Source organism: Anser brachyrhynchus (assembly GCF_964034855.1).
Source record: "Anser brachyrhynchus genome assembly, chromosome: 1".
NCBI lineage: Eukaryota > Metazoa > Chordata > Aves > Anseriformes > Anatidae > Anser > Anser brachyrhynchus.
Window position 1 is genome coordinate 73329920 of NC_137694.1, and position 16204 is coordinate 73346123.

At 41.6% G+C, this 16204-nt stretch overlaps 1 protein-coding gene across 7 annotated transcripts in view; it reads right to left on the reverse strand.

Moving 5' to 3' along the window:
• Window positions 1-1153: 1153 nt before the first annotated feature.
• The window catches only part of UPK3A (uroplakin 3A), a 69949-nt gene continuing 54898 nt past the window's right edge, over window positions 1154-16204 (reverse strand). For 2 of the 7 annotated variants that reach the window (XM_080556114.1, XM_080556113.1), the window contains 7 exons: window positions 9106-9199; window positions 7738-7801; window positions 7413-7568; window positions 4465-4744; window positions 3193-3275; window positions 2605-2737; window positions 1154-1757 (listed from right to left, as the gene is read on the reverse strand). In XM_080556114.1, coding sequence (XP_080412240.1) covers window positions 1670-1757; window positions 2605-2737; window positions 3193-3275; window positions 4465-4744; window positions 7413-7568; window positions 7738-7801; window positions 9106-9199 — 898 coding nt within the window. In that variant the 3' untranslated portion in view covers window positions 1154-1669. Of the gene's footprint in view, window positions 1758-2604; window positions 2738-3192; window positions 3276-4464; window positions 4745-7412; window positions 7569-7737; window positions 7802-7900; window positions 8034-9105; window positions 9200-9316; window positions 14547-16204 lie in introns of those variants that run through there. The other 5 variants (XM_080556116.1, XM_080556118.1, XM_080556115.1 and 2 more) reach the window with 5 other exon arrangements.

A 16204-nucleotide genomic window follows, 5' to 3' on the forward strand; every position in this document is an offset into this window, starting at 1 on the left:
AGAAGCCACCCCTATGGCCCTCTGCTACCAAAACCTTGCCACGTAAACCCACTACAGAAGGCAAGGCACCAATTCAAAAACAAACACACACATGCAAAACAAACATCAACAAAGAACCACCCACAGCATTCCTGGTACTTTGTCATCCATTATTTCCCATCAGCAGGCACAGCAACCATCTCTCCCTTAAAGTACTTTCTCCCACCTCCCCGTCAGCCCAGCCTGAAACCCAGGCAGCAAGCAGGTAAGCCTTAACGCGCTGCACTTCAGGACAACTGAACTGAGGGACCTCACATACAAATCTCTCGGGCCTAAGTTTTGCAGTCATCAGAAGCTGCAGTCTCAACACTCCATCCAGACAGTGTTTCACTTTACACAAAAATTGTTAATTTTCATGCTCTGAGGAGAATAAGTAAGTCCCACTTCCTGAAATAAGTTGCGGTACAAGAATTGTCTAGTTGTATTAGCGACAGTGAACTACCTGTGTTGAAAGAGCTGTTACTCATTTATAAACTGAGAGAACTAATTTAAGGATAATCTAGAAGAACATCAATAATAACCAGTTACAGCTCTCTGCTTATCACCAGGAAACACTTGCTACAGTGGGACAGTTGCTTATACCTACTGAAGAGGGCTTTGAAGGTGAATCCTCATAAGTCATTTATAGAGACAAAACAGTGTATAAAGAAACTGGCATCAATGGAAAAAAAGAGCAGCACATAATTTAAATCTGATGCAAAACTTTATTTCTACTCTCCAACTGATCATAAAATGAAGAAACGAAGAATTAGCTCAAAAGACCCTCCAACCCCCCCCAGCCCAGATACAGATACTAAGATGTGAGGAGTGCTGCCTTGCTGCTGCCTAAGGTAAAGGTCAGGAATGAGGCCAACCCTGAGTGCAGTGAATATACTCATGTTTTTTCCACTGAAGCAGTATCTCCCCATTACTAGCCCATCAGCAGATTATACTGAGCTCTGAAAGAACACACCTTCATCGAAGTAATTTTGTTTGCTATTATCCCTGTAAAGCTGTTTGAGGGTATTTAAGTATTGGAGATTAAAATTACTCTGCTACATACAGGGCAATTGGAACTTGGTTGCTCCTTTTTAAGGAAAGAGAGGAAAGAATGGAAGACTTATGACAAATGGTCACCAAAATCCTGAGGAAGCAGCAGCTCCCTGTTTGTACCTTTTAATCCTTAGTGTTCTCTAAGAACATCTTTTAATAAAGCAGCCCGTATTTCTTTAATTCCTCAGCAGTCACTATAGAGAAAGGTTGAGACACACATGGCTACATCATGTTCTTCTGACCATGAGAAGCACATCAGAAGTCTGCAGGCTCAACATGAGAACACGTACAAGACAACCTGTCATCGCACCGCTGAAGCTGAAGGATCTCATTAATGTTCTTACTTCAGACCAGGTACCTGATGGGTGCTATAAAAGCCAGTTAGCTAAATGAAATCTCATTAGGGCAAGACAGGATATCACATACTGCATTATTATTTTTTAAAGTCGTTCTTATTTCATCTGTGTTATTCATGTGCAGTTGCCTGTTTGCATACTGTAGCAGTGGACGAGTGTTGAGTCCAGAAGGACTAGAGTCCTGTAGGTCTAGCACCTGTAACAATTCAGTTGTGTTTCCAGCTTGACATGAACCAGGTTTTTCACTCAGAGCCCAGCTGTGGTCTCAGTTCACTTTGTTGAACAGTTGGAGACGCGCCCTTTGTCTCTGCAGAAGCATCTTCTGATCCCCTAACGTGGAAGTGAATGGCTTTGTTAAGTTCCAGCAGAGACCGAGTGGAGCCTACTGTCAGAACATTTTGCAAAGGCCAATTGCTACTTAAATCACTTAGTATCAGAGAAGCCTATGGATTTTATTATTATTTTTAAGATGATCATTTGCAGTATTTGCTTTCCACATCTGAATACAGAGTACTTGCATCATTTTCAAGTGAAAGAATTAGATTTCATTATCCCTGAAACCCACTGTTTCTGAAATTCAGTTAATTCTCCCAGCTTAGGGATCAACCAGGCTGCCTTAATTTCCTGAGGCAGGGGACACAGAAGTTGGGAACATGCATAGACTAATTCAGTTATACAGCATCAGGAAGACCTCAGTTATTAATTCAAAGTGGTAACTTCTTTCTTGCGTGGAAGAGGCAAAACAGTTAAGCGGGCACTAATTAGCACAGTATGTGATCTCTATGAAGACCTGAACTCCTTAAGACTGTTTCCAAACTCATTAATAAACGGAAAGCTATCATATGTAAAAGAATACATAAACTTTAAGTATGTACAGCTCTACTTTCCCCCCACCCCACCCCACCCCACCCCCCAGCTGTCCTTACTGAAGTCTGACAGCCAGCGAGTTTTAGTCTATGTAATAACTATGAGAGGCATCGATCTTAGCCTTGGTAGGGAAGATTATGACAGAAGTAGCCTTTTTCCTCTGTTACCAGGTCCAAAATTAAAAGGACATCCTCTGGTACATCATCTTAAACATTGCTAGCAACAGCAGCTTGGAACTAGAGGCAACAAGTCTGATTACCAATTGGTTAGGTACTCTTGACTAGAAGTTGTAAGGTGTAGCAGTACTTACATAACAGCAGAAAATACAGAAGCAAGAAAGCCAGTAAGCAAAAGGAACACCAAAACACTTAGAATTGATGTGATGACAGTCATGCCTCCACTCCTTTGACCAGGCCAGGTATCAATTTTCATGGGAAGTTTGGCTAGAAAAGCATGGAAAGCATGCTGCTGTGATCTGTTTTTCACCATGTGCACCCTTACCAAATGAGGGAAAGCTAGTTGTTTTGGAAAGGAAAACTGATGACTAAGTGACTTATAGGAAAAAGGTTTAAGACAATATCAGCATTTAGAGGTTATTAGCTTGGCTCAGCAGGTTAGCCAGGGTGGCAAATATCTGCATTACCTAGAAATTTCATCAGTGCAAGATACCATGACAAACACCAAATCATGAACTGTGCGTACAGCCTTATCAGAGAACTGTTCTGAAGTACACAAAAGTAGATCAGTATTCCATATTGAAGTCTGCTACTCCAGTGCTGGACAGCTGACAAAATTGCTAAAACTGTAGGAAAGGACTAGCCATTGCTTACTAGCAGAGCAACATTGTCCTAAGGCAAGCACAGCTACACAGAAGATCTGAGCAAAGCCACAGACTTACATCTTCTGGTTTTGATTGGATCAGACCAAAGAGTTTGGTCTTTCACGATACCTTCAGAGTTATCTACCAACACGTATTTAAACCTGTGGGGGGAAAAAAAGCATTAAATTAGGTATTTCAAAGTTTGAGTTGCCTTACTATCATTTTGTAAGCTACCGGATTAGCTAGTCAGACTCCAGTTTTTGGAGAAGCATTCCGCAGAAACAATCAAAGGTAACCAGCTTTTTCCAGAGACCTTATAGGGAAAAAACAGAATTAATAATAGAAAAAGTATTCTGTGCTATGTCATGCAGAGCTTGCGCTCCATTCTTGTGAGCCTTGACAGATGATAGCTTTCCAACAACAGTTTTTCCCAGCTTGCTATTCCCTGTTGTGAAGGGCCTCGTTATTTAGAACAGCAAGTGGTTTTGATTTCCATATGGAAGTCAAAGATTTTGTCCAACAATAGAGATCTTTGGCACTTTCCCTGTTAGAGAAAACATTGAAAAGACAGGCTAACAACAGATTTGGCAAAGGAATTAAGTTTCCATCCCACAATAGTTTGAGTTTGCAGAATTGTCCCAAGGAGGTAGAGGAGGCAAGACAGTTTTGAAAACCTGCCCGTAGTATTTTGTTTCAGAAGCATGTTCAGTCTCCACAGCTTCATGTGACTGCTGCCTTTAATATGGCTTTTAAATAGCGGGCAGCAGCCAACCAAGTGTCGCAGGTGACAGCTGTCAGGGCACCCAGACTCCGCCGAGGGCCAGCTTCCCCAGACAGCAGGGGTCAGATGAGCCTGCAAGTCACCTGGCCCTCACTGTGAAGTCTCCAGTCACATCAGGGACGTCCTGGATGGAGTTGGAGGCCACTGAGAGCTCTGGCTCCCCAGAGCCGCATCAAAACAAAGCAAGCAGGGCCAAGCCCGTGTCTGCGGTTTGGCAGACTCATCTAACACAATACACAGTGAATCATCCTGACATTTTCCAGTCAAATCCTTTTCTTCAAGCAGTTTCTGATCAGATGCTCCAGCTTCAGTGTAGAGCCAGCAGTTCACATGTGAATTTTATTACTGATCCATGAATTTAACCTGATAGAGCTCACCCCTGCAAGAGCACCACAGAGCACCATCTGCAGGGTGCTGGACCAAAGCTAAGCCAGTCTCACAACTGCCCTTGCAATAGAGAAGTTCTGGCAGAGACAGGTAATTCACATAATACTATTACAAAGGTACATGACAGGGTAAATTTTGCTTCCTATTGAGTATTCTTACCATTTCAGAAACAAGAATTATACCTGTATGTCGTGTCTGGGACAAGCGGTGGGTTACAGACCCCTAGGAAGTTTGGGTCATACAGACAAGTCCCATCATCCCCAACTCTGAAGAGGTATTGCGTCAGGACATCAGGAGCTTTGTTCATGTCTCCTACATCAGGAAGCCTGGGGGGCACTGCACAGTCGGGTACATCGAAGAAGGCAGCATTGTAAGGTCCGAGCTGTCCCCCGCTTGTTTGCTGGAACGTGCTGCCCAGGGGTTTGCTGCTTTCATCGGTCACAAGGGAGCTTATCGTGCTTGCTGCAGGAGAGGTGGTTTTTAACAACACTGTTAGAACTAGATCAGCCCTTTCCATTCATCCTGTGTTTGACTGCTCACTCTTCTACCCGAAAAAGCTCAAGCAGGAAGCCAGAAATCTGCTGCTAGTCTGTGTAACGATCCTACCCCTTCCTCTTGTTTTTGAAGCTTTCTACACTTGTCCCTCAGAAACCATAAAGAATGTATGTAGAAGGTCTCTCAGAGCAATACTTTTTGTTAGCCACCCTCCCCAAATTCCTCTTTTCCAAGAAGAATCTGATGGAGCATGGTGGCAAAGCCTGCTCTTCCACCACAGCCTACCTGCCTCCAGTAAGTCCTGCCATGTCAGATTTGACACTATTACCAAGAAGTGCGAGTTTCTATAGGACCACAACTCCACTATCCCCTGGAGCAGAAGCCCTGAGACCTTTGGTCGTACAGCAGCTGCACCTCCCAGAACACCACAGTATGCAGACCAGCATGCGGAGCTGCGAGAGCAGATGCAGTATCTACACTTCTGACCAGCCAGGCATGCCCATACTTTCAGACAGCACAACACCAAGCCTGAAAGTCTTCACAGCACCAAGGAAAACGTACATCTGCACCCAGCTCTACAGCATCGTTTGGAAAGCTCAGTTTCAACTCTCAAACTTTTCCTAATACAAAGCCAAGGCACAAGTCTCAAGAGATGCTCCCAAGTTCTGCACCTGTGAGTTAGTTTATTTTGGGAGCTCCCTCCAGCTGTTCAGTGCTGTCAGTAGTGAAAGACGGCCACTTTTTCCAAAGTTGCAGTATATTGGGAACTTCTTAAGTTTGTAAGCAGTCTGCTGTGCTCCTGGAGCAGCAACTGCTTGGTCACATGAAGTTTTTAGTTATGATCCAATGCAAAATTAAATCTGTTTTGAAAGAGAATTGTTTCTAGCACAGGTTCAAAATCTAACTTCAGGGTCAGTGCTCAAGCTAGTCAAGCAGAGAGGTGCCAGGGCTCAGAAGCCAATAATGTGAAAGCGAAGACTAGCAAAAACATGCTGTACTGGGGCTAGCTTCCCCTAATTATAAGATTTCTTACAACTAGGCCTCCTCACTCTCCCAATCTCCACATCATCTTAGCCTGGCTGTGGTGAGCAAGCGCTATTGTCTAAACAAGTTCAGGTTTTTGTTTGTTTTTAAATTCTTTAGGTAGATCAAGTTTGATAGTGACATTAACAAAGAAGACCCAAAGATTACATTAGCTGTTCAGAAATTTGCTAGACCCTCAGCTTTTTGAACGCTGATGCATTTCCTTACTAGCAGAGCTGAACTTAAGATTTAATTTTCTTAACACCCTAAGTTTTCCCTCTCCGTGCTCCAAAAGCCATCCAAGGGTGAGCAAATGTGTTTCTCTGCAGACCAGAGACAAATCCAAACAAAATTCCTCCCAGTCTGCCAAGTAACAAGTTGGCATCTGCTTGTTTTAAAAGAAGCAGCAGAAATTTCTCTCTGTACCCCCTTTTGCAGAGAGATTCATCCCTCTGTGTAGAAAGCTGTTGCCACAGAACCCATGGAAGACAGGGTAGCTGATATAGTTTCTAACAAAAACATCAGATACAGTTGCATATTTGTAGGTAAGACTGGTATCAGGTCATTGTAGCCTTTTAGATCTGTACAATTCACTTGTATAATCTGCTTCAGACGTACAAAAATGCACACTTCATTCATGGGAGGCATCTCAGAAGGCAGTGCCCTCACATCCATATCTTGTTAAGTCTGGCTAAGTCTTCTACTAGTCTGACACAATAAGGAAGCCTCTTCCATTCATTTTTATTTTTTTTTTCCAAAAGAGCAACACTCAGCAGTGGAGGTTTTAGACTGCTTTGGCTCTTGACCAGTTTTTCCCTCCTGCCCCCCAAGATCTCTTCTCTGTGCCCCTCAGAACAGGAGGTCGCATACAGCCTTTAGGGACATTGGTATGGTTCAAGGAAATCACTTGTCTCTGTCAGCTTACAGAGGAGCTCTACTTGGTGTACAAAGCAGTCTGCCAGAACAGCAGAGATCAGTGAAGGCAGCTTCTTGGGCATTGCCAGCAGTGTTTCATTGCCAAGCAGTCATGAAATTCATTTTATGAATGAACCCATGGGCCAGGTATCTTTGACCACAAGCCTAGCATGACTTTTTTCTTTTTTTTTCCCCCCAAAAAAACTAAGACAAGTCCCTATAAGGGCTGGCAACCTTAACTATGAAGCAAACAGCAGCAGAGCAGTTACCTAGCTTTTCTCAGCAGATTTACGTGGGGGAGTTCAGGCTTTTATACAAGACATTCATGTTTAGACAAAGGTATCAGACAATGGACCACTTGGCTTAGCAAGATCTGTTCAGACCATTTATAGTTGATAATACTGCTCTGCACCTACTGGGAGTCAGCTAACACCAATGCTAACTGTTGTTATCTTTAATCAGTCCCACTGAATTAGTAATTTATTTTTTATACATTTATTTTATACTTATAATACACTTTTTTTTAAAAGGTCTTATTATAAACTTAGACCAGGCATTCAGCCTGCACATAGCTTTCAGCTGTGTATTTTTCTCTTTCCCCTCATTCAGACTCACTCCCACCAGATCCTGAAGAATCACATGCAACGGCCGCATGAAGTAATTATTTTCCAGAGAAAAAGTAATGCTGGATACTTACCTGATTCCTTCATTACATACAAGTAGATAGCATAAGATCTGTTTGGATACAGTGAGCTATCAAACATACAGAAAGGTTTCTCTAGAGCAACTGTGGTAAGAGTGGGATTATTTGTTGCAAACTGAAAGTCTCCAAGCTGAGGTTTCAGGCTCTGATCTGGAAGAGAAAGTTACCAAAAAAAAAGCACTTCAAAACCTTTCTCTACACAGGTCGTAAAAGAGAGTTAACACCCAAAAAGAAGCAAAAACACCCAAGTGAGACAGAAAGATGAGAGATACAAAGAGGAGCACCAAAAGAGAAGAGACTGCAGAGAGGTGCCACTTACCTGCAGACAGCAGTCCCAAGCAGCAAAGGACTAACACAACACAACAGCTACACATGCTTGAGCCCTGCAGAGACCAGTCACAAAAAGAAAACAAAGGCTCGTAAATCTTTTAGTTCCTGCTAAAGATCTCCCATGTCAACTCCCTCCCTGAAGTCAAGCACACCTGTTCCTTTCCACAAGCTCCCTAGGATAAGGAACTCAGCACCTCCCTGTGAGCTTATCGCCTTCCTTCTCAGGTGGTGCCAACCACCCCAGCTGTTATCTGCTCCCAGGTGAGGAAGGGCGTTACAAGATTTTTATCTATCAGCAGCACTATGGGTATCAAGAGAGGTTTTTTTTCATGTGCACAGATGATGGGTGTCTTTTTTCTTTACCTTCTTCTCCCTAAAAACTTCTGAAATCTCTCGTGTAGGGAAAGTTTAGGACTGAATATCTGCACCCTGCATTCAATCTGTACCATGGATGATTCTGATTCACAACGCTGCCTTCTCTATTTTGTTTCCTGGGTTGCATCTTGAAAAACATAAGCCTTCCGATTCTGTTTCTGGATAACCTCAGTGGGATTCAGAACATCTACATGAATAATAATCCACTGGGAAAGCTGAATTGCACCTGTTGTGCTGAATTGTTCATCCATTCCTGATGAGTGTTGCTATTATGGATGGTCTATTATATAAGAGCTCAGATTACAAAATTAATAATTACCTGCTAAAAATAGGCGAAGGGGAAAAATACCAGCAAGATTTTACAGAATAAATGGAGCTACCTTGATGCAACTGAACCAACTCCAGATTTACACTAATATCACTATTGTTACATTAACAAATCCATCTCCTTTATGAATATGCCATGGGCCCTTGAAATCTGTTTGAAATATGTAATCAAATGATTATAATGTAATTTCCTCTCCATATGTGTCTCATTTTGTTTAAAATTCTGCACATCAACTTTGTTGTGTTTGGTTTGACTTTTTCTTGCATCACTTCTGAGGGAGAATATTGAACACAGGAGTTAGCCCATATTTGCACTGCTATAGGGTAAGGTTGAATATTATTATTATTCATTCTCACTTTGCAATGAACTCTGAGTCTGTGCTGGCATAAATACTCAGGTAAATCAGATTAAAAATACTCATGTAAATCAGAAAAAAAAAAAATCTTACCCCTTCACCTTTAATTCCTAGGAATTTGATTTTTAACATTTGCACTAGGAGGGGTAGTTGTACAAACTTGGCATTCATCTGCTCAAGAGTGTTTTTGTCCCTTAAAGCACTAACAATGGTGCACAAAACCTGGGAAGCTTCTGACTCTGAAATAAAAGCATGGCTTAAAAACAGTGGAATCTCTTTCTCCATCACAAAATCAATACCTTCTCCAAACAGTGATTCCTGTAAAAGCAGATTCTGAGTTCCTTAGATGGTAACTCTTCTGGAGCAATCAGCAGTAGTCTTTTCTTTTCCCTTCTTAAGACAGAAAAGATACACATTATTTGTCTAAGTTAAATAAATAAATCAACACCAGGATATATTGAATGTCAGAGAAAAAGAAATATTCTATTTCATGGCATGCAAGCTACTTACATGTGGTACAGAATACTCTTCCATGCTTTATATCAAAGTGGTGCTCCCTCATTCACTTTCAAAAGGGTCAAAACAGATGAACAACAGAAAGAATATCAGTTTTAAAAATCAGCAAGTTAAGGCCAGAATCACAATATAAAATGTGGTTCAAAGGTATTTTTTTTTCTTTTTTTTTTCTTTTTTTTAGATTCACAGCCATCAAGCAATAAATTCATCACTCAGGCAAATCTCTGCATGACCTTCTTGGAGTTTTGCCTGGATGAGGACTGTGGTACACTACTCCTTGGGCTGGTCATACAAATCGTTACTCGTGATTAATTTTACAACTGTCAGAAGTATGTCCACGGAATTACTCATCATAGAAAAGTTAATCAGGGGTAAAAGGGGTTACAAGATGACAATTTTAGCCATTATTTTTCATGAGGCTATTTTCTCAAGCCGTCATGGTTTAGCTGAGTGAGTACAAGGCCATCCTGTGCTGTGGTGGAATTCACCAGCCACATGTAAGGGGATGGATAACACTGCCCTTGTCCTGAGATTTTAAAATTGTTGGGTTTGGTCTATGTTCAAAAGAATCTCAAAGGTAGGAAAATAACATGACAATAAGTTCTCTCAGCTCCATCTGTGCCAACAGATGTGGCCTAAATTAGGACCAGATTCCATCCTTGCTTACACTCATGCAAATCCATTTTAACTCCACTGTAGTAAGGGGGCCTGGTCTGGATTTACAGGATGTTACCATGAACTTAATCTCAATATAATTATAGTGTTCCCTAGAGCAAGCATAAGAGAAGGAAAAAATGTAAATTTCTGTGTCTGTTTAAGTAGCAATGCCAATTTCCTTTCTCTTTGTTACCTTTTGGACAATTCTGTAGTAATTCACAGAAGCCTCCAGAGCCAGTTTTGAATTGGTGGAGATATGGGGAAAAAAGACGTGTGTAAACCTGGCTCCCTAGGGCTGTGTGATGCCCATGAGGAGCTGGGGAGGATAGCATCCCAAATGCCTTGAAGCGTATGGAGTCCTCCAGGATCTGAAGTCCAAACCTTCTTTACATGTTCAGATGTGGACATAGTGGAGATAACCCTCCATACTCTGCTGTGCTCCACCTCTCTGGTCCGCTACGCAGGCTAAAATTCGTGCACTTGCAAGCAAACTTGCAAGCAGAGCTCCATGTACAGAAATTAACAGTGCTTAACAAAGAGATTAAAAAACTTGGTGGTGACATCTACCAGTCAAGAGATAATCTAATCCAAAGGGTGAGAAAGACAAATAAAACCGAATCCATTTCAAAGACATTTGACCGTCATCACTGGTTGTCTGCAAAGCTATTATTAGCTTGCAATTTCCTGCAAATATTCTGGTGGGTGTAAATCTTGAGGAAGGAGCTGAAAGAGGAGAGGAGTAAAGCCTTTGTGAATTCATTTTTCAAAAGCTTTCCATCAATAAGGGAGATCTGAAAGGGAGTGCAGAGATGGTTAAAAAAATGTTGATAAAACAGGCGATCAGGGTTTGGGAGAGTGGTGGAGCGCCAATACATAAAAAATGGGGAAGTACAGAGATACAACAAAAAAAGTCTTGAAAGTGAGGAAAGGCTGGAATGTGGAACAATGGAAGAGTTTCTCCTTCTGCCCAACCCCTCCACTTCAGACCATCTGGCAGATCCGTAACCACCTCTGCTGCTCAGTCTTGTGCATCACTGGGCCTGCAGAGGCTAACTGCAAGGAGAGCAGCTGTAGTGCTGCAGGTCTGAGAAGGACATTTGTCCATTTGAGAGTCATGCTGAAACCAAAACATCAGTTCTCCGAGGTTATTAGGCTGCCACCACGGACTTCAGAAGTGGTTGTTCTGGGAGCTAGTATTAACATTGTCACAGGCAGTATCTGGAAATCCTGGCAATGGAAACTTTCATTTATTGCTATATAACTTTCAGTCACTAGCACACTGTATTTATATCATAGGGCTGTAGATAAAAAGGTGAAATTTCCGATCTACCCAAAGCAAAAAACTTCTCACTGAAGCAGGAGGTGAAATAGCTTTTATGACATTTCTCTCTCAAAGTCATCCCAGAATATTTTGAGAGTAGGAGATTTGTATCTCAAGCTCTGCTGCACAAAGGCCACATGGATGCCTGGTACCCTTGTGCAGTTCTGTAATTTCTTTGATGTTTCTTTGGCTTCCTGGAGAAGTATTTCTGTCCTTTGTTGTCGCCACAAGGGACATACACTTCAGATCTTGAAATCTACACACCTAGCAACATAGACTCAGGATTCATTTTCAGGGTCTCTCTTCCTCCTTTCCTAATAAAGTCCCTTAGCATTTATGGATCTCAGGATAAGCCCTGCAATGCTAAAAAGGGACCAAAGTGATGGAGATAAGCCCCATCCTACATTCGCTCTGCACAGGAACAGACTTACGTGCTGAGTGGGGGTCCCCATCTGTGCAAAGATCTGAGCAATATGACTCACTGAGCCACTGATCTCCTTAAATCAAACATCTTTAATGTGTCCATAAGGAAATAGAAAGGTTCAGTTATAAAGATGAGATCGTGGAACTTATTTTATCATCTGGTGACAATTAATTCTGTGCAAACCTGAAAGATGAAGCAGTGGAAACATCAGGACTGGGAAAGCAGCTTTCTACACAGGGAATCAGGGCCACACCATTGTCAAATATAAATTGGCATGGCTCCATTGAGATGAATTTCTTACTAACAGAACTGGTCCCCTCAGAAATCATGTACAAGACCTTATTGCTGCAGCAAACCCCAGACAATCTCAGACTAGTGGAACATCTGCAGCTCGGAGGAGCCAGGGGTTAAAATGGAAGGCCCCTTTGTTACACAGAAGTTAGTGTTTTCTTTGCTGAGGAAATGTCTTACCATCTACAGATATCTGCTTGAACTTTAATCTCATACTGCTGAGAACCACTAAGAAGTACTCCTGTTTAAGAAATTCCTGGGCTTATGTGATGGTAGAGATGTCCCTAATAAAAAGCAAGCACCCTTTGTTTGCTGCAGCCTTCTCAGAACTGCCCCTTGTGAGGGATTGTTCATGCCAGGCAGGTCCATATAGGTCAGTCCCACATTTCTGCACTTACAAATGGTGATAATAATAGTTTCCTGCTCCACTGTTGGTTGAGGAGCTTGTTCTAAGCAGAAGTTACAATGAGGAGTCACTGATGTAGAAGAAAGGGAAGATAAAATGTCATCGGCGATTCAGAGGAACTGGATAATTGTGTTATATCTATGACCAAGTGATATGGTTTTTGATGAAGAACTAAGCAAAGATGACAGAGGATGGAGCTGCAAAAGTAACTTTACTGTGTTGGCACGACATTGGTGAATGCGATGGCCCTTTCCCTGGCTGGTGAAAGGAAGCAGCCCTTTCCAAGTGGTGAGTGTAATCTCTCACCTTTGTCCTCAGAATGGCCCAGAGTATTTGTATGATGGAGTGCTTTTAATTTAAATTAAATTAAAAACTTAGCTTTCTGGATTTGCATCCAAGAGTGAATTTTAATGACATGGAACTTAATTAATATTTGAGGTTTAGGAGGGATCTCTGTGTAATGGCTGGAGTGTAGGCTCTTTACTCACAGAGATTGTATTAGTGCTTGGAACACCCCTCTAAATCTAGAGTCCTGAAATATCCCTTCATGGAACCATTTGAGTACCTTTGAGACTCGGCTGAACTTCAGCGCAGTGGCTGTGGTTTTAAATGAATGTGAAGTACAACACAACCAGGCTCCTGTGCTGAGCATTGTGCCAAATTCCACGGCGCTCACAACCATGTAAAAGTTTTCTAACAAAATGATGAATTAGGGCCATAATATCATAATTGTACATTGAAAAAGCCTTACATTAGGACTTCCTTTACTCACTGAATTGTAACCCCACCAGTTTATTAATTGTTCCCAGGAGGAAAAAAATTATACGCTGTTCTGACTGCAGTCTACAGGTTGTAGCTGAAATACTTTAAGCTGAATTCTGATAGATGCTGTTTGAAGATTACAGCCAGATAAATGCTAAAACAGAACTACCCGTAAGAAAGAGGTGTATGAATTAGACGTTGCCTAGTCTGGATCTTCATTCTTCAGACAATATCACAGAAATACCCCATTCAGTTGCTTCCCAAGAAGAGTAAAATTGTTTTGTGAAACAATTCTGGTATACAGGTCCCTGGTCTTCGTATCTGTGGTTCCAGTGCAGACTATGCACAGAGATGGAGTAAGCTACAAGGGGGGCACTGAATGTCCATCTGCTGCTAGTCAGAATTTGTTCTATACAGTGCTCATATGCCTGGTTACTTGTAGTTCTCTGTAAAATTTACATATAGGTTCCTACTGATAAAGTTTGAATGATCCAGTTTCAGCTCTGTTCCTCTTTATATATTATACAAACTGTTCTTCTGAGTAGTGACTTCTTGTTCAGCTCTTGACTTGAATGAAAGCTGTAAGAACTTGTCAAGCAGGAATGCTGCCAGTCCTGTATTGAATAATCTGTAAGCCAATGAACAGCATCAGAAGATCGCTTATTTAAAGAGCTCATTCTCATGGTCTAATAACAGGATATACAGCAACTTCTCAAAGCCATCCTCCTTTAAAGAATTGTCCCAAATGTATCATGATGCACAAATACAGCTGGAATATTACTAGAACAAGAAATCTGTGGAAAATTTGCATTTGGGGAAATCTTGCATTTGGGAAGAAGTGTCGTGATGCAGTCAACTATTGTGAATCACAATTGCCTTTAGAGAAACACTTGACCCAACTGTGTTTTTATGGTTTCTAGTTTAACACGGTGTTTATAGTTTCAATTTAACATAAATTGAGGTACTTCACTGTTTTTCTACAGTTCCTGTAGGATTATCTGTATGTTGGATATGCTTAGCTGTAAATAGCTTTGGTCAGTAACTGAAGGCTGAAGAAAAGCCAATCTTATACTACAAAACATTTGCAAAAATCCATCCCAGGATAATTTCTGACACTGAAAAGTGAAGCAGCCACTCGAGAAACAATACTAAAAAAATATGAAGAAACTTCTCCTGATTCATGTGCTTCTGATGATCTGAAGTTTCAGCTGATTTTACTGGCAAATATAAGTTAATAATTGATCACAGGCAGGATTCAGTGTAAATAGTTGCTGGAGGAGCGATGCAATAGATAAAGCAGTATTAGAATTTCAGCTATGCTGGTGTGAGTTCCTTTGCCATCAACAGGGATAAACCCACAGTCCTGTAAAGAGAGGAGAAGTTAAATTCCAATTTTATTTATCAAAAAAAAAAAAAAAGATTATCTGAAAAAAGCAAGCATTGCTTGCTTTAGACCGATATCTAAATATGAAAACTGAGGCATGTAAACTACAAGGACTTGACTTGTGTTACAGTAGTAAAGAAAACCCAGGTCTCTACTCTCATGGCTCCTAATCCAATACCTAATAGACTGAGCTAAGTTTTTTTACGTAACTTGATAGACAGAAGATTGTTTTTCTTATATAAAGCTACTTAAGCCTTCTCTTTCTCCTTTCAAGGTGCTCTAAGTGGGACTCAGTAAGAGATGTTTTGTTGTAATCTGCTTTCTAAACTTAATTTCTAATTGCCTATCTTGTCCTCATCTCCAGTCTGCCCACCGCAGCAGTCCACTTGTCTCAGCTCTCAGTTGTTAATTACTCCCTCAAAGAAGAGTTGCTTTGTGGCTAGGACCTGGGTTGAGGATCCAAAAGATTATGTGGGGTTAGGGACTCCCTCTGAAAACAACCTACTGAATTTCCATTTTTCAGCTGCCCACTTATAAAATAGGAATAAAGTTATTCCTCCCACAGCTTTTGGTGTTCCTGTCTATTCAGACTATATGTGTTTGCGGGGAAAGATTACTCTCTATTATATATATATATTGGCTATTTTAGCTTTTCAAAGAAGAATTAGGCTTCAGTGTAATACAATTCACTAGTCAGCTCTGGGTAGGCAGAGAATGCAACCCTCAAGCTCACTTTCAGTTTCCAAGTGTGTACACAGAACCTCTGGAAAGAAAGCCCTCAATGAACAGCTTGTCATACATACAAGCTATCAAAATAATTTAAATACATCTAGCTTGCAAGAATGAACTTTACATGAACACAGCCTAAACAGATATTCCTGCTCAGGAGCTGAGACCCAACTATTTTATTTCTGTGCACACACCATTTTGTAGCGTGACAGGGCTTGGTACTTCAGCAAGCTGTTTTCATTATTGCGACATACCATGAGCTCAAATTCTAGAGCTCAATGTTTAATCTATGCATATAACAATATGCATGTCTTCATAGACCAGCTGATGAAGTACAGACTAGATAAGTGGACAGTGAGGTGGACTGAAATCTGGACAAGTAGAGGATTGTGACTGGCAGCATTAAATCCATGTGGAGGCCAGTCACTAATGGTGAACCCCAGGAGAGGAGACTAGGGCCAATGCTATCTAATATCTTCATTAATGACCCAGGTGATGGGGCAGAGCACACCCTCAGCACATCTGCAGATGGTACAAAACTGGGAGGAGCTGCTAACACACCAGGGCTGTGCTGCCTTTCACAGGGAGCTGGACGAGAAATGGACCAACAGGAATCTCATGAGGTTGAACAAAGGAAAGTGCAAAGTCCTGCACCTGGGAAGGAATAACCTTACACACCAGTACACAGGATACCAACAGGCTGGGAAGCAGCATTACAGAAGAGGAGCTGTAGCCCTGATGGACAAAAAGCTAACCCAGGCAGGACGTGCCCTGGTGGCAAAGGTGGCCAGCAACATCATGGGCTGCATTAAGATCATTGACAGATGATTGACAGCAGGTCAAGGGAGGTGATCCTTCCTCTCTGCTCAGCACTGGTGAGACGTCAGCATCACTGGGCTCAGTTCTGA